This window comes from Rhinatrema bivittatum, chromosome 5, assembly GCF_901001135.1.
Source record: "Rhinatrema bivittatum chromosome 5, aRhiBiv1.1, whole genome shotgun sequence".
NCBI lineage: Eukaryota > Metazoa > Chordata > Amphibia > Gymnophiona > Rhinatrematidae > Rhinatrema > Rhinatrema bivittatum.
Window position 1 is genome coordinate 129175376 of NC_042619.1, and position 22425 is coordinate 129197800.

Below are 22425 nucleotides of genomic sequence, written 5' to 3' on the forward strand. Positions count from 1 at the left end.
GGGTACCGCCTTCAAAGTCCCCGATATCGACGCCTTCATCGGGATCGATGCTTCCATCGACTACGCAAGACTTAACTGTGCTCATCAGGCAAGTAGTGATGGAAGCCTTGCAGGCACAAGTTCCGGTGACTGCGCCAATGCCGGCAATGATGCCAGTGAGCGCCCCGATGCCGGTGCCGTTTTCTACACTTACGGTATGGATGCCAGTAACATCCGTGCCGATGCCACGTTCGATGCTGGTGACATCATCCGGAGTTCTCTCGATGCCAGTAACATCGATACCATCGATGTCCTCGATGACTATCCCCACATCGATGTTCTCCTTTTTATTCACATCGATGTCGACGATTTCATCGATTCCACAGCAGATATCCATCTACACTGCGGCACCCACCCTACATCCTAGTAAAAAAGCATCGGTATCTACAAAAAAGACATCAACTAAATCAAAAGCTTCGATGCCAAAACATCCACCAACAGCGCCTTATCTTCCTGAGGCTCCAGGTTCTGCCGAAGCAGGGCTGCATGGTATCCTTACCAAGCGATACCAAGATTTGTTAGCCTCCACTTGAGGACCCTTTGCCAGGACCTTCTGGTGTTCCTCCTCCTCATAGGACTACAGCTACTCATCATCAAACTCCAGACTACGACACTTGGTCTGACACAGCCTCGGATACTTCCTCACAGGCATTTATGTCTGACCCATCATCACCTCATGCCAGGAAACAGTCCCCCTCCGGAGGATTTTTCTTTTACCACCTTTGTACAGGAGATGGAGGACTCCATCCCCTTCAAGTTACAAGCAGAACAGGACAACAGACTTTGGAGGTACTCCAGTTTTGTCGACCCTCCAAAGCAAATTGTTGCAATTCCTATCCATGATGTTCTATTGCAACTACAACAACGCCTCTGGGAACATCCCTGCTCTGTTCCTGCAGTAAATAAGAGTGGATAGTACCTATCTTGTACAATCCACACCTGGTTATCAAAAGCCACAACTTCCCCACCACTCAGTGGTTGTAGAATTGGTGCAGAAGAGGTCTAGAAGAACAAGGGTCCACTCATCTAATCCCCCAGGTAAAGACCATAGGTTCCTAGATTCATTGGGCCGTAAGGTTTTTCAAGGTGCAATGTTGAATTCCAGGATTTCATCATTTCACCTCTATATGACCCAGTACCAGAGAAATCTATGGAAACAAATAGAGGAGTTTGTTCCATCTCTTCCTACACAATACCAAGAGGCTGCACAGGCTATCATAAACAAAGGTTTAGAAGCCGGTAAGCATGAAGTCCGAGCTACCTACGATGGCTTTGAGACGGCTTCAAGAGTGGCTGTGTCGGGCATCAGTGCCAGAAGGTGGGCCTGGCTCAAAGCCTCAGACCTTCGGCCAGAGGTGCAGGATAAACTAGTAGATCTCCCTTGCCTAGGAGACAACTTATTTAGATCCAAAGTATAGGATGCTGTGTCTCAACTAAAAGAGCACACCGAAACATTACGACAGCTATCTTCCCTCCCACAGGACCCCTCCACACATACTAGCCATAGACCTCCACGGAAAGACACCAGACGGCTTTTCTACAGACAGCGGAGATATTACCCTCCTGCATCCAGACCCAGGCCTTCCAGAACCCAGCAAAGACCACAACCACGGCAGCAGAGAGCAGCTAGGCCCCAACCTGCTCCACAAACAGAACCTGCTGCTGGTCTTTGAAATTCCATCCAGAGAACTGAGCCTTTACTCAAATCCTCAGCCAGGACTGCCAGTGGGAGGCCAAACCGATATGATATGATTGGTATCATGAGTGTCGGTATAAAAAAAGCCCTAAATAAATAAAAATAAATATCCAAGTTTTACAACAATTGGACATCAATAACATCGGACCAGTGGGTCCTATCAATAATAGATTGAGGATATCAACTCAATTTCATCTCAATTCCCCAAGATTTTCCACATAGTCAATCTCATCACAGCAAAAATCACATGCTTCAACTACAAACAGAATTATCCATCCTTCTGACAGCCAGGGCAGTAGAGCTAGTGCCCTGGTCTCAGAAAGGAAGAGGATTCTATTCAAGAAAACCGGAGGCCTACGTCCCATCCTAGACCTCAGAAATCTCAACAAATTTCGAAAGAAAGAAAAGTTAAGGATGGTTTCTCTAGGCACCATGCTTCCACTTCGAACAGGAGACTGGCTTTGTTCTCTGGATCTTCAAGACGCTTACGCTCACATTCCAATATTCCCTCCTCATCACAGGTACCTGCGCTTCATGGAGGGTCATCAACATTTCCAATACAGAGTCCTGCCATTCGGCCTTGCCTCTGCTCCCAGGGTGTTCACCAAATGTCTGGCAGTAATAGCAGCATACTTGCACAAACAGTGTCCATGTCTTTCCATATCTAGACGACTGGCTCATCAGAAGTCACACTCAAGAGGGAGCTCTCACCTCTCTGTCGAACAATTTCCCTACTTCACTCCATGGGTTTTCTCATCAATTATCAAAAATCCCACCTTACTCCATCTCATCTACTTCAATTCATAGGTGCAGATTTGAACACTATTCTATCAAGAGCCTTTCTACCCGAGGATCGAGCAGAAACATTATCCCTGTTAGCAAACTCGATTCGCTCAAAGAAACAAGCAACAGCTCATCAGTTTCTGACCTTACTAGGCCACATGGCCTCCACAGTTCATAAGAAACATAAGAAAATGCCATACTGGGTCAGACCAAGGGTCCATCAAGCCCAGCATCCTGTTTCCAACAGTGGCCAATCCAGGCCATAAGAACCTGGCAAGTACCCAAAAACTAAGTCTATTCCATGTAACCATTGCTAATGGCAGTGGCTATTCTCTAAGTCAGTGGTTCTCAACCCTATGTCACTCCTATGGCAAGACTCGCCATGAGAGTAACCCAATGGACATTACGATCACAATGGATCCAAGCCATTCAACCGCTGCATTCTCCAATTCAAGTAACCCACAAGCTACGTTCTTCTCTACTATGGTGGGTGAACAAGGACAATTTGCGCAAGGGCCTACCCTTCCAACAACCAGTCCCACAGATAACACTAACTACAGATGCATCCACCTTGGGGTGGGGAACTCACATAGACACTCTCCAAACTCAGGGGACTTGGACAAAACTCGAAGCAACATTTCAGATCAATTTCCTGGAGCTTCGAGCTATACGTTATGCGCTACATGCGTTCAAGGACTGCCTTTCACACAAGACTGTTGTAATCCAAACGGACAACACAGTTGCCATGTGGTACATCAACAAACAAGGAGGGTACGGACTCGTATCTCCTTTGTCAAGAAGCTGCACAGATTTGGGGCTGGGCCCTGACCCACTCAATGTTCCTCCGGGCCACTTATCTGGCAGGCATACACAATGTACTGGCAGATTGACTCAGTCATCAGTTCCAACCACATGAGTGGTCCCTGGATCCCTCAGTAGCGACCAGGATATTCCAAAGTTGGAGACAACAGACAATAGACCTTTGCGTCACTCATGAATCACAAAGTGGACAGAAAAACCAGCCAGCCAAGGACACATTTGCTCGCCCTTGGAACTCAGGCCTACTATACGCGTATCCTCCAATACCGCTCATAACCAACAGTCTTGTGAAGCTACAACAGGACAAGGGGACCATGATACTCATAGCCCCGTATTGGCCTCAACAAGTATGGTTTCCCACACTCCTAAACCTCTCAGTCAGGGATCCCATTTGTCTGGGAATAGCTCCCATTTGTCTGGGAATAGCTCCCACTCTCATAACTCAGGACCTGACAGCATGGATGTTGAAAGCTTGATCTTACAACCACTCAATCTTTCAGCTAATGTATCTCAAGTGCTTATAGCTTCACGTAAACCTTCCACATGAAAGAATTACTCTTCCAAATGGAAGAGATTCACTTTGTGGTGCAGACAAAAGAATATTGATCCTTTCACTTGCCCCACTACTTTTCTACTAGACTACATATACCATCTTTCAGAATCTGGTCTCCAGACTTCCTCTGTAAGGGTACATTTAAGTGCAATCTCAGCTTACCATAATAAGATGGGAGATGCACCTATATCCTCACAACCTCTCGTTACTAGGTTTATGAGAGGTTTAAGTCAGCTTAAACCACCAATTTGGCCACCTGTCACGGAATGGGACCTGAATCTGGTTTTAACAAGACTTATGCATTCTCCTTTCGAACCCATAGATTCCTGTGATCTTAAATTTCTCTCATGGAAGACTATCTTCCTCATAGCCATTACATCAGCTAGAAGGGTTAGTGAGTAACAAGCACGTGTCACGTACGTACCCTATACGAAGTTCCTACATGACAGAGTGGTTCTCCGTACACATCCAAAGTTCCTTCCTAAGGTAGTTACGGAATTCCACTTGAACCAATCCATAGTTTTACCCACATTCTTTCCAAGGCCTCATTCTCACCAAGGAGAACGAGCCTTTACATACTTTGGACTGTAAGCGTGCACTATCTTTCTATTTAAATCGCACTGCAGTCCACAGGAAATCCAATCAGCTTTTTGTTTCCTATGATCCAAACAAAGCAGTGGGTAAACATACTCTATCAAATTGGTTAGAAGATTGCATACAGTTTTGCTATGAAAAAGCAGGCCTTCCTCTCCAAGGGCGAGTAAAGGTACATTCAATAAGAGCAATGTCAACCTCAGTAGCACACTATCGTTCCGTGCCAATCCTTGACATATGTAAAGCAGCAACATGGAGTTCACTTTCCACCTTTGCAGCTCATTACTGTTTGGACAAAGAAGGACGACAAGATTCAGCCTATGGACAATCTGTCTTAAAGAACTTGTTTCCAGTTTAATCCCAACTCCTTCTACATCCAACCTGCTGTAATCTTCGGCTGATTCACTTTCAACAATCATACTTCACTGTTGCTTCACAACGAAATGACTCAACCTCTGGCTTGGTAATCACCCATATGTAAGGACTAGCATCCTGCTTGTCCTGGGATAAAGCGAAATTGCTTACCTTGTGATAGGTGTTATCCCAGGACAGCAGGATGTAGTCCTCACGAAACTTACCCGCCACCCCGCGGAGTTGGGTCTCATACCTTTTATTTTATTTTTGCTAAAGCTCATTGCTACATACGAGACTGGAGTGAGACCCCTGTGGCAGAGAATATCATGGCATGCTCAGTGGCCTCAGAGTGCCAGTCAAAAGTTTCTAGAAACTTTGACAGAAGTTTTCCCGCAATAGGGCTCCATCAGTGACGTCACCCATATGTGAGGACTACATCCTGCTGACCTGGGATAACACCTATTACAAGGTAAGTAATTTTGCTTTTCCCAAATTAGCTATAGCATCCCAGATAGAATCTAGTGTGATTAGAGCAGGTTTTACCAATATAGGAGTTTGAATTTTCAACAATGGGCTCGATATCAATATTTTTTGCTCAGATTGTTCCTATAACCCTCCTTCGGCCAGTGAGCCAGCATTCTCAGGGCCTTCACCGTCCTCTCCTCCAGTAGCTACTGTAGGAACCGCACGGTATTCAAAGACGTCTGCATCTGAGGCCTGCATCTTTGACGTCAGTTCTCCACTGATTCTGGAGGCTGCCGGGTTTGCTGGTAGAGCCCTTAATATCGGGAACAGAGAAGTTGAAAAATCCGGGGGGGGCGGAGTAGGGGACTTACCCTCTTGCCGCCTCCACCACCGGTACTGCCTCCAATGTTATCCTCTGTACATGGGCATCCATTGGCCCAGAAAGGGGGTTCCAGAAGAGACTACGGGGTCAACCCTCTCCTTTCCCTACCTGTTTCGGGCTATATGCGGCATCAATTAAACTAATAGTGTATTTACAATCCAATTTTAAAAAGAAAATAACAAATAACTGGGTTACCCAAGAAATTGCTTACCAGAATTAACTTGAACCCTAAGTATGAATGCTGAGGAGCTCCAGGAGGGGTATCTGAATCTACATATCACAATCAAGGAAAGGATTCAAAGTTCTTTTCCAAAGCCAGGTAAAGATTTTAAAACAAAGCTGCACGTGGCGGCGGCTGCACGCCGTGGAAGGGCCGTTTTTAAGAGGCCCCTTGACGTCCTCGTCTGACATCAGACGCACAGTGCAGCCTGATGGAAGTCCCGTTGGGGCCAGGAAGATCCTCTCACCCCAGGTAAGCCGTCAATTTAATCCCTCTCCTGCTTCTCCACCTCACTATTTCTGTAAAAACCTCCCAAAAGCACCCCTTATCTAACCATTTCTATAATAAAAAAACGGTTGTTTAAGGTCTGTAATTACCAGAAGCACCAATACGTCCCTAGTGTACTCACCAAAAAGTTATAAAATGTGCTTAGCCTACCAGAAGCAACAATTCAAGTTTGTTTGTTTATTTATTTATTTATTTATTTAAAAGTTGACATCTTTGGTTTGCAGGGGGGGGGGGGGGAGAGGACGAAATGGAAGGTGGTTATTGTTCGGAAGGAGAGTCCCATTCCATTAGAACATCTGGAATCTGGCTCTCTGGTGTCCTTTCTCTACTTGGGGTCTGTAGCCCACTAGTACCTACTTCTGGCTCACTTGGTCTCAACCTTTTTGCAACTAAAAACTGGTCTAAGGTTGTCTTTCTGTCTTTTCTTCAACACTGTTCTGTAGTATGACATGACATTATCATTAAGCAAGTTAATGCAATGATTGGCTTTTCCTCTATCTGGGTGGGTCTTCTCTACAAATATTTGTAGCTCTGTCCATTTTTTCAGGAATTTCTTAATTCCAGAAGAGGACATTTGCTGCACTGATTGCTCCTCCTCCTCATCTTCAGAAAGCTCCTCAACTGTTGCTCAGCCAGAAGTTGCTGAAGTTCATCTGTAGACAATTCCTCTGAGTGATCTTCCACCAGTTCCTCAAAATCAGCAGTGTCTACCTGCAAGCCTATGGACTCGGCTATAGTGACAATGTCATTGACCACAGGGTCAGTTGCAGGCTCAGGCTCCTCTCCTTCGAAGTCTTGCTCTTCTATAATTTTAGGCCACACTTTCTTCCAGGCAGATCTCAATGTCCTTTGAGAGACATTGGCACAGGATTTCTCTATTAACTCCACACATGAAAGGATGCTGTAATGTTCCTTCCAGAATTCTTTAAAAGTTAAATCTGTATCTGAAACCATCTGGAAGCACTTCTGGAACAGTTCCTTGGTGTATAGCTTCTTAAAGTTAGCTATGACCTGCTGGTCCATAGGCTGCAGTAGAGTTGTATTGGGTGGGAGGAACTCTACTGTGAGCCATGGGAATTCTTCAGCCAACTCGTCTTCCAAGTCTCATGGGTGAGCAGGAGCATTGTCCATGATGAGGAGAGCCTTGAGTGGTAAGCCTTTGTCCTCCAGATATTTCTGTACAGTAGAACAGAAAACCTCCCTTATCCAATCAAGAAAAAGGACTCTTGTCACCCAGGCTTTTCTGTTAGATCTCCACATGACCCCTAATCTATTCTTCATGACATTCTGTTTTCTGAACACTCTAGGGGTCTCAGAATGATAAACCAAGAGAGGTTTTATCTTGAGGTCACCACTCGCATTGGCACATAACAATAAGGTTAGCCTATCCTTCATTGGCTTGTGGCCTGGCATTTCCTTTTCTTCCTGGGTAATGTATGTTCTCTTGAGCATTTTCTTCCAGAATAGTCCAGTTTCATCACAGTTGAAAACTTGCTAACAGGAAAAGCCATTTCTCTGTGTCATTGCTTTGAAGTGGGGTATGTAGTTTTCAGCAGCCTTTTTATCAGAACTGGCAGCTTCACCATGCCTAGCTATGCTATGAACCCCAGTTCTTGCTTTAAAATTGTGAAACCACCCCTTATTGGCACAAAATATGTCCCCTGATGCTGTCCCCGATGCTGTTGTTTGCTGCAATTCTGTGCCGGGTCTGCCCACATGCAGGTCCCATAGGTAGCAGCAGCAACACTAGCCAGCCAATCTCTGTTGAAGTCCCGCCTTCCAAGACAAAAAAAATGCGATAGGCAGTAACAACGGGCCAATTACAACCAATCCGCGAAAACAAACACAACTGCACACACGTGGCAAGGGTCATAACTTGAATTTTGGTCGTAACTGAAAACCAAAAATTTTGGTCGTAACTCAAAATTTGGTCGTAATCCGAGTTGGTCGTAACTCGAGCCGTTCATAACCAGAGGGTCCACTGTAGTAGCTCTCTGTACTTCCCACTGTACTTATGCTTCTGCCAATTATTCTTTCATGTTTTCTGATCTGATTCTTTAAAGAGTTTCTTTGCTTGATTTGCTAATTCTGTAGCTTCTTCACCTTCATATACTGATGGATTTTTAGTCATGCCTTCTTTGCCGGAACGATTGTCCTAGCTTAAGTACTGTCACTGAGGATGGTTGCTCACTTTTATACTTCTGCAATATTTTAGCATTTGGGTCATTGATGCCATTAAATACACCTGAAGGCCTGTTATGGTAGCTCTATAGGTGTAATCAATTTGAATAAGACACATACCATCTTCAGCTCTATGGATGCACTGGTTATAAATTACCTGATGGGCATGGAGGAGCTTTGTTTTTACATCCAGTTCAAGATATTTATGCCAGTCTATTATTCCAAAACTGTGTGATAATGCAACGATTGGAAACTGGTTAATATAATAGCTTGTATCTTATTTTGTGCTGTTAAGACTCTCTTCAATATTAACGGTGCCCTGCCACCTCTCCCCATCCAATCACAACACAGGAAAGGATGCAAGAGGGCAGGGACACAGCTCAGCTCTCGTTTCTCTTTCCCTGTAACCAGGAAACTGTGGGAAAGAGTAGGAGCATCTTGCAAATCCAGATTTTTAGTGTCCTTTCAGTACTTCTGGACAGACACTGTACAGTGCATCTGAAAACCTGACTGTCCTGTCCAAAACCGGGCAGTTGGCAACCCGAGCTGTAGTTTCTAAACTGGATTATCTGTTGTAAAGAGTGCAGCTCACGTCCTCAATCAGCCACACTACCAAATGAAGACTAGTTAAGTGTCTAACACTGTGAAAATGTGAAACGTGGCATAAAAACACCATAGCAACAGGTTGTTACATCACAGGATTATTACATTGTTCATGATGATATGCAAGGAAGTGGGGAGTAGTGAGCATAAAAGCCATATTGGCCTCTAGTTTCTGGGCAGCCCACGACTACAAAAGGTCAATGCTACTCATGTAGCATGGCCACCAGGGCTTGCTCATACACTGTTGTCGCTGTAACACACAGAATGGACATTGAAGGACAAACGCTGTGTGACCAGCAGAACTGGGACAAATGAAGGGGAAAATGAACACTCATTCAAAATGTTTAGGGATCTTCAGTTTCGTGTTTTTCCTGAGAATTTCAATGTTATAACAAAAAAAAAAACCAAAAAACTGGTTTAAAAAAAAGTTTTAGATGCACAAAATGTTTTCTGCACATAAAATGTTATGCACACAATGTTTTCATTTTATATGTAGAAAACATGCTTTAACTTAATGCATCAATAATATAAAAAATTAACTTGTGTGTTAATCTGTGACTTTCAGCACACAATTTTAATGTTCAGCTTTTTGCATCAGACCCGTACATTATCAGCTATGCTACATTTTTAGGGACCTTGTTTTTGGTTTTAATTTTTTTTCCTGGAAATTTCAATGTAACACAAAAAAAAGTGAAACATTTCCATTTATTTTTCTAAAAGTCATTTCTGCACATAAAATATGATTTATATGCATAAATCATGTTTTGCTGTGAACTACAGCTTTTCTTTGCATACATTTTCTGTTGTGTGCGCATTATTTAACTCCTAATGTATTAGCATACCATTTTGTATAGAAAGCATGTTTTCTGAGCATAAAATACCTGGTGTGAAAACTCCAGCTTCCACTCATAAACTAACATTAGCCCTAAAATCTTTAGTCCATCTTGGACTAAGAGTTAAGTTTCTAGCACTAAGAAAAGACAAGCAGGCCGATTCAGTAAACCTCGCATGAGATCCGGTGCTCCGAGGTGAGTGCCTACTCTCCCAACGCGCGCCCAGGCCACTCTCCTGGGCACGTGATTCAGTACACAAGTGAGGGCCCGCGGTAAAAAGGAGGCAGTAGGGGCACTAGTGCGTCCCTAGCGCCTCCTTATTGGCAGAAGCGGCGGCTGTCAGCAGGTTTGACAGCTGACGCTTAATTTTACCGGCGTCTGTTGTCAAACCAGCTGACAGGCACGGGTTCGGAACACGAACGCTGGCAAAATTGAGCATCTGTCTTCCAACCCGCGGGCAGTTGTTTTTTTTAAGATTTTTTTTTTTTTTGGGGCCTCCGACTTAATATTGCTATGATATTAAGTCGGAGGGTGTACAGAAAATCAGTTTTTTCTGCTTTTCTGTACACTTTCCCGGTGCCGGCTGAAATTAACTCCTGCCTTTGGGCAGGCGTTAATTTCTGAGAGTAAAATGTGCGGCTTGGCTGCACATTTTACTTTCTGTATCGAGCGGGACTAATAGGCTCATCAACATGCATTTGATGGGGGGGGGGGCGGGTTGGACGCGTGTTTTCCATGCGCTATTACCTCTTACTGTATAAGGAGTAATAATAGTGCATCAAACGCGTGTCCAAACGATGCCCTCGGCCTGAGTGCACCGTACTGAATCAGCTTGAAGGTAAGTCAGTGCGCACTGTGCATTGGAGGAGGGGGTAATATCTAATGCCATCGTTAGCATGAATTTCCATGTGAGGGAGCTAACTTAAATGTACACTGTTGTGCGTAAAACTCCTTGTTACAATAGCAGTAAAGTTTTCACACATTTTTTTGTGTGCACAACTGTACACTGTGCCAAGCGCATTTTATTGAATTGGCCTCTATTTGCAAACTTACTTGTGCTGTTTTTTCTGGAAGCAAAGCAGTGAAACCAGCTCTGTGCTGATAGCTTGCTTGCTTAATTAACTTGTTTATTATATAGGCTTATGAATCGCTGGTTTTAAAAAAAAAAAAAAAACCAAAACTTTAGGCAAGGTACAAGTAAATTTCAATTAGAAGAGTACAAGTGAAAATGTGTGGTAAATATCACTGTGCCCTCCTCCAGCTGGTGGCCCTGCCCATCCTCTGTTTTCCATAATGCTCTTTCAGGCTGAAGCTATATCGGCCCATGTAAAAGGGGCGCTCATGATTGAGCGCCTGCCCCCTTAATGTGCGCCAATCCACCTCTCTGGGGCACCCAATGCAAATGGGCTGCCACGGTAAAAAGAAGACGTAGAGGAAATTGCATGCCCCTAGCGCCTTCTCGGCACTGGGCATGCAATTTCCTCACCTGCGCACAGCCACAGGTTAGGAAAAGGGATGCTCATTAATTGAGCATCCCTTTTCCTAACCTGACCATGGCACCCTTTCTAAAAAAAAAAAATTTTTCGGGACATTATAATTTTGTTGTTTCTCTGACTTAATATTGTGGCAGTATTAAGTCAGGAAGTACAGAAAAGCCTCAGGTGCACTTTTTTTTTTTTTTTTTGCATGGTGGGGAATAGATAGCCTCATCAATATGCATTTGCATGTGATGAACGCTTTTGGACTTGCTAACCCCCGTTTTGCATCGAAGGTTATGGACATGCATCCGATCATGGGTTGAGCCATGCACTGCAGCCAGGATACAGTATAGCATTGGCCTTTTCCCACTCCTCCTAATGCCCTGTTTCTGGTGCTCCGTCTACTTTGCTTCCTCTTGCCCTTCTCCCAGCCTCTTCCTCCATCTGTGTTTTCTGTGGCACTAAGCATTCTTCTCTTCCTACCTCATAGTATCTGTTCCTCAAATTCTCGTTGTCCATATTCCTTTCACCTCAGTCCCTCTAAATTGTATGTCATCAAGCCTCTATCCCTATTTTCTCACCTTTTTTTATTTTACTCCAACCCTTCCTTACCAGTCAAGATCACATGTAAAGCAATTCCATTCACACTCACTTAGCAGATCTTTAACTGGGGTGAGTGAGGAAGAAAAGAGAGGGAGTAAATCTAGTTGATACTTCAATTCCTTGATTGTTAGGCTGCTGTGCACTATCAATATGTTCACTTTACTTTTTTGGTTATTGTGAGCCCTAGTCAGCACTAGACTTATTCCCTTTAGACATATGGATAGCCAGCTGCTCTCCCTACCCACAACTTCTGTATGTGCTATCCCACACATATCTCCCCCCCACCACCACCACCAACACACACACACACACACACACACACACACACACACACAGCCCTTCATATACAAATCTCTCACATTTCTACCCTCCTGCACACACATCCTATACACCTTCACCTCCAACAGAGAAAATAAATGACGCAGCTTCTTATCCCCTATGTACATTCTGATATATATACTTTCCCCAGCCATACCAACCCGCCCCCCCCAAAAAAAACAACGCAAAACTTCCCTTATATATACCAATTCTGCTACTCATACCTTCCAGTAGACTCCCCTCAAAAAAAACACACAGCCCTGCTGAAACGCATCTATCCACTAACAGACACCAACTTGCATCCCCCCCCCCCCCCCCCACCGAGACCACGAGACTCCCATGCACACAAACCCTCCACACACATCCTTTTCGCTTTCTGGAGGCTTGGTTCTTTGAAAATACTAATCGTAAATTTATGTTTTTCAAACTCTTATGCGATATTCACATTTCCTTCCCGCATGCCCAGTTTAGTTATTTTCCATTCCTTTTTTGGAGAATAACTATGCTTACAAACGGACATCAGTATGTATGTTGGAAGGCATAAAAATGAAGCAAAATATTTGCTGTGTCATAGCTGTTGGAGCACCGCCTGCCAAAATGGTGCAGAAACTTAATCTGTGAAAACTGAAAACTGAGATAAGAGAAGATGCTGGTACCGGACTCCGCTGTCTGCTGACAAGAGAGGATATAGTTATTGTGGGGAGAGGGAATGTGTCTCCATCTCAAAAGAAGCAACTGCTCAAAGTACTTATTTCTACCCCTACCTTAGAGATATTTGCACTACTTTATGAAAATGTCATCAATATAGATCTGCTCTTATGGAATTGTATTTCCTATATTTGAATCAAATATTTTTAGTACATGTTCAAATTAGTGACTTCCTGTTTTGGGGGCCGCTTTGTATGATCCGGCTGAAAGACGAAACGCATTGCTGTGTCTTTAATAGTGTAATCCTTACTTTACGTTTTTTGGGATCTCTTTCCACAAAGATGTGTTGATGACAAACCATCTTATACGAGGTTTTATTACTAGGTGGCGCTATTGGTTTTTGTTTTTCGTCCAGTTGTCTGTGTACGGTTTCATGACCAGTTCTATATGATAAATTTAGTGTTTCTAGGTTTTGAAATGTGGTGGTTTCGCTTTATTTTCGTTTGGGCAGGAGAAGGGTGGGGGGGGGGGGGGGTGTCATAAAAATCCTTTGAGCAATTAGTATATTCTGGTATGCTGGTTTTGGGATACAGTGGCAAAGTCTTTTTGTGCTTATATTGCTATGAGTAGAGCCTAGGAAGGATGTTCCTGCTTGTTTACACACATCAGCGGTAATGGGGTTGGGGGGCTGTGGCTGGCTGCATGGCTTCCCCCTAAGGGGAAGGGGGGCGGGCGGGAGGGGTGTGTGCAGGGATTATTTAATCAGGCTCTCGAGAGGTGTTTCCGAATGGCAGGGGAATGCTGCGGTAGCCAATCAGAGGCGCTGCTCCCTGCATAGATTATGCAATGAGTTTGGAACCTCAGGTTTTCCGAGGAGGGTGGAAAAGCTGACCTAGGAGATTTCTTTGCACAGCCCAGGGATAAGCAGCATCTGCCATCAGTAAATACAAGCGAGTTCGTGTTGTGCACATAGTACACGCTCTTTTTTTTTTTTTGCCCTATAGGAGGCTGCCCAAGAACTGAAAGATTAATGTAAAACAACGAAGGAAATTTTTTCCCTTTCATTTGATTGGGGAGGGGGCTGTTGGCTGGGGATTGCATGAGTGCCCAATGTTTTAGACCGGTGGCAATGGATTTAGGAGTTTATCAACTAAGACATTTTTCAATTTCATTTTTGTCATCTCTTCTGGCTACCGAAAACGCCTCCGTCAGACTAGACAGTAGGTAAATGTCATCTGTATTTGTGGATGTGTTTCTTGTCTGAGGCTGTAAGATGCTGTATACTGATGCAGGTGATTCCTTTGTCCATTTGCCGGGGCAGTAGCGCTGCAGTGGCATCACTGTTCAGCATTGTTACCTTTTTTATCCTTTTTCTGTGGTTTTAGTCGCATCGCTGCTAAGGTTGGACTTGCCTCTTCATGTTTTTTCTTAGAGGAAAATATTAAGATGTATAACAAGGGAGCCTGGAGTGGCTATACAGGTTACTATATTGCATTGAAGCAATACTGTGTCGGGATATGTGTGTGGAGGGGGGGGGGGGGGGGGATGAATGTCACAGCATTCAGTCGAATTCAAATAAACGGTTCATCTAGTAATTTGTTTTTCTTTTATTTCAGCTCTTCTGGCGCAAGTGTGGTAGCTATTGACAACAAAATTGAACAAGCCATGGTAGGTACAAATTTGTTAAAATTCCTTTGGGGCATCGGTAGTGTTAATGGTGTGATTTTTTTTTTTTTTAATCGTAAGGTTGACTGGACTATTGCTCATAGGGTATAGCCTAGATGTCTTGAATGTAGGGAGGATGCAGTCCCGACCATAACGAAATGGGCGAAATCCTTAATTTTGGTCGGGTGTGTACATTGTGGCCATCAAAACAAGAAGGGACGGTCCTGGCGGTTGTCTTTCAGCTATGATATCTGGGCAGTATTACTAAGGGTAATCAGATGTGTTCATTTTTTTGGGGTGGGTGGGGGGATAAAAATATCAATTTCACTCCACCTGGAAAGAACGAACCCCTGGAATATAATTAGGAATGACAGCGTGCAGTAATAAACGCAAACAGACTAGGTCCTCCAACGCACATAACATGCCCTGTCTTCGATTACAATTCTCTTTAATTGCTTAAACTGCGGAAACAGCCGAAAAAAAACTTTTAAAGCAAAAATGTTTAACTCATCCCCTGTCTAATTTTAACCTAGTGGATTTTTTCCCTTCATTTCCGCTTTGAGCCACTCTTTGTTATTGGAGCTGTGCCTTGCGACTCTTCTCACGCGATTCTTTGCCCGCTGTTGCTAGGCGAGCTGAGAACCTTTTAACTCGCGGTTATAAATAACTCGCCGTCTGATTGGCCGCCGGGCGCGGGCGATCAGCCCAGGTCGCCGCGCGCACATATGTACGTCAGCTTCAGTCAAAATCCCCCCTCCCCCCCCACAAAAAAGGCGGGGGCGGGAACTGCGGCAACCTGCTCGGTAAGAACTAGTTGTAACCGGTGCGCAGCTGCTGGGGAGGAGCTCCGTGTGCGGAGGGGGGAGTGAGGGAAAGACGCCAATGCTTTGCCGCCTCTACACGCACGATGATGCTGCCCGTTGGAGCCGGCCGTGTAGGTTTCTGGGTCACTGATGATGTTTCTCTCTTCGGATGTTCACCCGGCTGGAAAATTCTGCATTTAGTATAGTAGTCTCTCGAACCAGTTCTGTGGAAGCCATGTTTTAAAGCAGTATTTAAAAAAAAAAAAAAAATTCTGGCCCATGTGATGGTTTCCGATGCAAAAATGTCTCATCTTAGCGAAGCTCTTTTGTGTACATTTCACTGGGATGTGGTGCGATCATTCGTCGGGCCCCCGGTAACCGCTTTGTCTGTATTGCAGGATTTGGTGAAGAGCCACTTGATGTACGCGGTCAGGGAAGAGGTGGAGGTGCTGAAAGAGCAGATCAAAGAGCTGATCGAGAAGAACTCGCAGCTGGAACAGGAAAACTCCTTGCTGAAGACTCTGGCCAGCCCTGAACAGCTCGCCCAGTTTCAGGCACAACTGCAGACCGGCTCCCCGCCCGCCTCCTCGCAACCTCCTGGGGCATCGCAGCCGCCGGCCCAGCCGGTTTCGCAGGCCTCGGGTTCCACGGCATAGCTGCAGCCATCGTCGGCACCATGACAGACGCTGGAGGAGGAGGAATTGGAACCTTCGAGCCCAGGGCCCCAAGAAGGCATCAATCCCCACTGCACGCTGGTGAACACCCATCCAGGCCCGGGCACTAAATGTATACCATCAAAATCTATTTGTATCAGTATTAAACCATCGTCTGAATTTTTTGTTTTTTAAAAATATGCCTTGAAGGAATTTATTTTAGGATGGTGACTTAAGACTTTTTTTTTTTTTTGGCACACACTGATGAAGAATTTGCCTAGGCGGATCTCCCCGGAAATGGCCAGTTACTTATGGTGGAGCTGCATGTCTTTTTTTTTTTTTTCATTTATCTTCCATCCACGCTAATGCTGGGACTGATGTAAGGAAGGGAAAACTGAAGTCAATTAAACTGGCGACCATAGTCTTCCCTCACCTCCCTGTTCCCAAGAGAAATTTGGAAAGGGGGGCTGTAAAGGAAGGAAGGAACGAACACTTTATAAACCTGTAGGAATAAAGGTAGTGAAGCGAATTTTTTTTTTCGGTTTTCCACTGACTGACACCGAAATCCTTAATGGAAAGTTATTTGGCTCTGTTCTCAGGAGTATGAGGCTTGTAGAGAGCCGATAGATGATATGTAGAAAACTTAGGATAATTGCAATGAAAGTTACTTGCCTAATGTATATTTGTGTATGTAGTGTAAGTACACTGTAAAATAGAAAACTGTAACTACTATATAGGATGTACAGATTGAGGTTTAGATGTTTCATTGGCTGATCTGAAATGTTTGAATAGTCTTTTTTTAATGCTATGGAAGAATGCACCCGAGCAACTGTTCAGAACTTACAAATTCATGCTGTTCGTGTATTCTGACTTTATCCTGGCTGCTGAGTATCATGAAGTAAACCTTGTTTATTAAAATCGTTTGGTTTAAGACCCTGAAACACTCCTGGATTCTGATCAATTACCGCTAAGAAAATTTAAATTCTGTATATGATCTGTATGGTAGTATGCATTCCCTGAGCATGTTATCTGATCAGTTGTAAACATGTCAATGTATTTAACTGTTGCACTTGTCAACTTTAAATAAAGCATACATGGTTGGTAAATAACTATAGTTTTATCTCGGATTACCGTATCTAAAGATAAATGTTAGGACTGAATTACGTTTGAATGAAATGGTCCACGTTTTTCGGTCTTTAAAGCAATGGCTTAAATAGAATTGTAGCAGTCAAGAGCCGTGCGTTGTGTGTTTAATGGCAAATGCCAATAACCAAGGACAACTTGGAAACGGAAGCAAAAGCTAAAGTTGTGTGAAAGCGGAGGCGTGTGTTTGTGATAGCTCACAGCGCTAGAGTAGCGTTGAAGATCGTGGACTCTAGCGAACCTGCCAGCTTTCTAACCTCCGAAACAAGCAGTTACTTAGCAACAAGCCACGCCCCCTCGGACGCAGTCAGGATTCCCCAGCAAACTGCGTGCTCGGCCAGTTGTATTTCAGATTTGCAAATACTATAACTGCATAAGCGAAAATGTTGCAACAGGGAGTAAATATAAAGTTTTCGAAAGAGTTTGGTACAAATGCCAACAATTGGTAAAGTATCCTTAACCCAGATCCTTAAAATATTGAATAGAGATTTCTGTATAGTGATTACATCGTAATTCACATTACATAAGTTTTATATAGAATTAACCCCTGGGATTCCGAAAAAGCCCAGTCATGATTTTCACAAAATGGTGACTCAACTGAACCATGATGTAATGTGAAATCCTAATTTATAAAAAAAAAGGTGAAAACATGCAGTTATAGTTTAACCTTTACAATTTTGAAATTATTTTAGATGGCTAAAATCTTTATTTGTATTCCTGATTGAGTGCTATGTGAACAGATTTTGATTTATATTTACTTTTTGCGAACACCTAGGTATATGTGACAGTAAGAGAAATCTCATGCCGGACTGGTGTCTTCTGAAAACACTGAACCAGAATTGCTTCGCTATATAAACTAGGTGTTTCATGAAGCAGTGCTGCCACCTGACCATAAAAACATGTATTGGTAGTGACAGTAATTGGATAGATTGAAAAGCTCCCTTAATAAATGTATATTAGATTTATTGTAAAAGCTTGAAAACATAAAACAGATGCAAATACATGGAAACATGAAAAATGTTCAACAAACATGATATAGAAATTAAAAAAAAAAAAAAACTTGAATCCACATTTAAACTCAAGTATCACCATGTAAATAGACTTTTAAAACAGGAATACTACTTTGTGAAAATGCTTAAGAAAATATGGCATTGCTAGCCAAAATATGCCCATTGCTTCTAACACCTCTCTTAAAATGGCAGAAATTCTTACCACCTTTTTAAATTTTAGATTTAAAAAAAATTTAATCCACTTTTGGAGTAACTGTTTTTAATTCTGATGTTGGTCCCCAAGACCCGAGACAGGTTGTTGGTTGACAAACGATTATGGATTTCCTGATACACAATTTGCAGAACCACCCCAACCAAGACATTGGATCTGAATCACTAAGACTTTTCTCCTGTTCTACACCTATGGGAAAAAAACTCAGTGGGACTTTTATGGTTCTACACTAGCTTAAAATCTAATGCCATAGGATAACTTGGATGACTGAATTTGGTAGAACACATTAGCCTGCTCGCATCTTCGTGTGAGTAGTCTAATGGTTAGAGCAGCAGGGTGAACCAGGAAAATCAGGATTCAAATCCCAATGCTTCTTGTGACCTTTGGCAAGTCACTTTACTCTCCGCTGCCTCAGATATGAACTTAGAGGCCATTGTAATAAAGTGCGCCTAGCCTAACACACAGCTTAAGCTTTTGGACGTGTTTTGCACGTGCGTCCATAACCCCCAATGCAATAAGGGGATCAGCGTGTCAACATGCATCCAAATAAATGCCGTGTAAATGAGGCTTTTAGCTATTACCCCGCAATGCAAAAAATCGCCACATACCAGAGGCGTGCTTTTTAACTCGTCAAATTTTACGCCTGCCGAAGCAGATGTAAAGTCTGGCAGCAAATCAAGGGGGTCTAATTAAAAACAAAAAAATAGCGCTTTTCTGTGGTTACTCCCACCTGGTATTGTCATGAAATAAGTAGGAGGAACCACAAAGTGCAGTATCTTGAAAAACTAAAAAGGCTTGACGGGAAGAAATAAAAATTCAGTGCGTACAATAAACAACATACATGCATGCTCCAGGCCGTGTATATTGTGGCAGTAAATTCGCTGCTGCAGTATAAAACGAACGCTTGTAAATTGAGCATCCATTTTGATAACCTGCACACAGCCACATCTCCTGGGTGCTTGATGCCAAGGACGTACTAGGGATAGTGCTGCAGTCATCTATCTACTGCATTGGGCACCCAAGAAAAGTGAATGTGCGTGCGTTTAAAAAAAAAAAAAAATGGACGCCCAGTGTGGACGCACATTTTACACGCGCTTTATTGCATCTGCCTCTTAGATTGTAAGTACTTCGGTGATAGGGAAATATCTACAGTACCTGAATGTAATTCGCTTTGAAGTGCCAGAAGGTGGAATATAAATAAAATTAAAATAAAGTTGTGGTCGACCTGCCAATGTTGCCAGAATTTTTAAAAGGGTTTATAGCCCAAAGTAAGACAAATTATATAGTCCAAACATAGCCCAAATAACCTAGGGAAAGCGAGAGTCCAAAAGTCCCCCAACCTTTGAAAGATCAAATACTCATAAAATAATTATTGAAAATACAATTTATATTTCTGATATATTAAAACATACAGACTTGTGGCAACATAACCAAATAAACCCATGGTTATATGAAACTGTCAAGCAAAAATGAAAAGAAATCAAACACTATAAGTCTAAATGGGGGGTAAATTTTGAAACACAGCACAAAAATTTAAAATACAGTTATCCAATACTTTTCATCAATGTTCAGAGGGAAAATACACACATGCATTCTTTTTGAAAATCATCTCACCAAAACTACCTGCGCACCCAAACACCCCATATTTGTGTGTAGTTTTTTGAGAAAAATTACATGCTGCAGGTAATTTTATGTGCATATAGCCTGCTTACCTAGAGCAAACCAAAGGCATTCCCAGAATTGGTGGTAGAAAACAGAAAATGATGGCAGATGTAAACCATACCAGCCCATCCAGTGCTTGCTCTATAGTCCCTTTCCCTCAGTGTATGACCAGGAAAATAAAGCAGTAATTGCCCCCCCCCCCCCCCCCCCCAATATTTGACCAGAAAACCACTTTCTCACTCTCTCCTCTTCCCACACCCACTTTCTCACTCCCACAACCACTTTCTCACTCTCTCCTCTTCCCACACCCACTTCCCAAAGGAAGGAGCACAAAGAAGAATATTTGTATCAACTGAGGGAGACAAAGAAATTAATCAAGTTGGCAAAAAGTCAAGCAGAAGAGAGGATTGCCAAGGAGATAAAATATGGTGACAAAACATTTTTCAGATACATCAGCGAAAAGAGAAAGGTCCAAAGTGGTACAGTGAAATTGAAAGGTGGAAATGATCAATGTGTGGAGGGAGACGAAGAAATGGCAGAAATATTAAACGAATACTTCAGCTCTGTGTTCACTAAAGAAGACCCTGGAGAAGGACCATCTCTACACAACAAGAAACTGGAGGGAAGCGGAACAGAGGAAAATCCATTTACAGTAGATAATGTATGGGAAGAGCTAAAGAATCTGAAAGTGGACAAAGCCATGGGGCCTGATGGGATTCATCCAAGGATATTGAGGGAGCTCAGAGATGTGCTGGCGGGACCGCTGTGCGACCTGTTCAATAGATCCCTAGAAACGGGAGTGGTGCCGAGTGATTGGAGAAGAGCGGTGGTGGTCCCGCTTCACAAGAGTGGGAACAGAGAGGAGGCTGGTAACTACAGACCGGTTAGCCTCACTTCAGTGGTGGGAAAAGTAATGGAGTCACTGTTGAAAGAGAGAATAGTGAACTATCTACAGTCCGGAGAATTGATGGACCAGAGGCAGCATGGATTCACCAGAGGAAGATCCTGTCAGACAAATCTGATTGACTTTTTTGACTGGGTAACCAAGGAATTGGATAGAGGAAGAGCGCTCGATATCATATACTTGGATTTCAGCAAAGCTTTTGATACGGTTCCGCACAGGAGACTGGTGAATAAAACGAGAAGCTTGGGAGTGAGTGCCGAGGTGGTGACCTGGATTGCAAATTGGTTGACGGACAGAAGACAATGTGTGATGGTAAATGGAACCTTCTCTGAAGAGAGAGCGGTTTTAAGTGGTGTACCGCAAGGATCGGTGTTGGGACCGGTCCTGTTCAATATCTTTGTGAGCGACATTGTGGACGGGATAGAAGGTAAGGTTTGTCTTTTTGCGGATGACACTAAGATCTGCAACAGAGTGGACACGCCGGAAGGAGTGGAGAGAATGAGACGGGATCTAAGGAAACTGGAAGAGTGGTCGAAGATATGGCAGCTGAGATTCAATGCCAAGAAGTGCAAAGTCATGCATATGGGGAGTGGAAATCCAAATGAACTGTATTTAATGGGGGGGGGAAAGGCTGATGTGCACGGAGCAGGAGAGGGACCTTGGGGTGATGGTGTCTAATGATCTGAAGTCGGCGAAACAATGCGACAAGGCGATAGCTAAAGCCAGAAGAATGCTGGGCTGCATAGAGAGAGGAATATCGAGTAAGAAAAGGGAAGTGATTATTCCCTTGTACAGGTCCTTGGTGAGGCCTCACCTGGAGTACTGTGTTCAGTTCTGGAGACCGTACCTTCAAAAAGACAAAGACAAGATGGAGGCGGTACAGAGAAGGGCGACCAGGAAGGTGGAGGATCTTCATCGGATGACGTACGAGGAGAGATTGAAGAATCTAAATATGTACACCCTGGAGGAAAGGAGGAGCAGAGGTGATATGATACAGACTTTCAGATACTTGAAAGGTGTTAATGATCAAAAGACAACGACAAACCTTTTCCTAAGGAAAAAAATCAGCAGAACCAGGGGTCACGATTTGAAGCTCCAGGGAGGAAGATTCAGAACCAATGTCAGGAAGTATTTCTTCACGGAGAGGGTGGTGGATGCCTGGAATGCCCTTCCGGAGGATGTGGTGAAGACCAGAACTGTGAAGGACTTCAAAGGGGCGTGGGATAAACACTGTGGATCCATAAAGTCAAGAGGCTGCCAATGAAGAGTGGGTGACTCGCCAGAATGATGGCTACTGCCTGGAGTCAATACCCTTATTAAATAAACATACACAGGCTTGACTCCAACATCGCTCTAAGCTTCAACAGCAAGAGGAAATGTGGAAAAAAGGATTCACACTCACAAAGAGGGGAGTAGCTGGCTTGTTACGGCGGTTACTACCCCAAATCAAATAAGCCGATACTTCACTTTCAATGCATATACAGCATAGTTCTCTGATTCAACGGCAGGGGAGAAGA

General features: G+C 43.6%; 1 protein-coding gene across 11 annotated transcripts in view; it reads left to right on the plus strand.

Moving 5' to 3' along the window:
* TSC22D1 (TSC22 domain family member 1) overlaps nt 1-17087 on the plus strand; it is a 302706-nt gene extending 285619 nt beyond the window's left edge. For 4 of the 11 annotated variants that reach the window (XM_029602915.1, XM_029602926.1, XM_029602925.1 and 1 more), the window contains exons 2-3: nt 14474-14525; nt 15724-17087. In XM_029602915.1, coding sequence (XP_029458775.1) covers nt 14474-14525; nt 15724-15981 — 310 coding nt within the window. In that variant the 3' untranslated portion in view covers nt 15982-17087. The other 7 variants (XM_029602917.1, XM_029602924.1, XM_029602916.1 and 4 more) reach the window with 7 other exon arrangements.
* The last annotated feature ends 5338 nt before the right edge of the window (nt 17088-22425 follow it).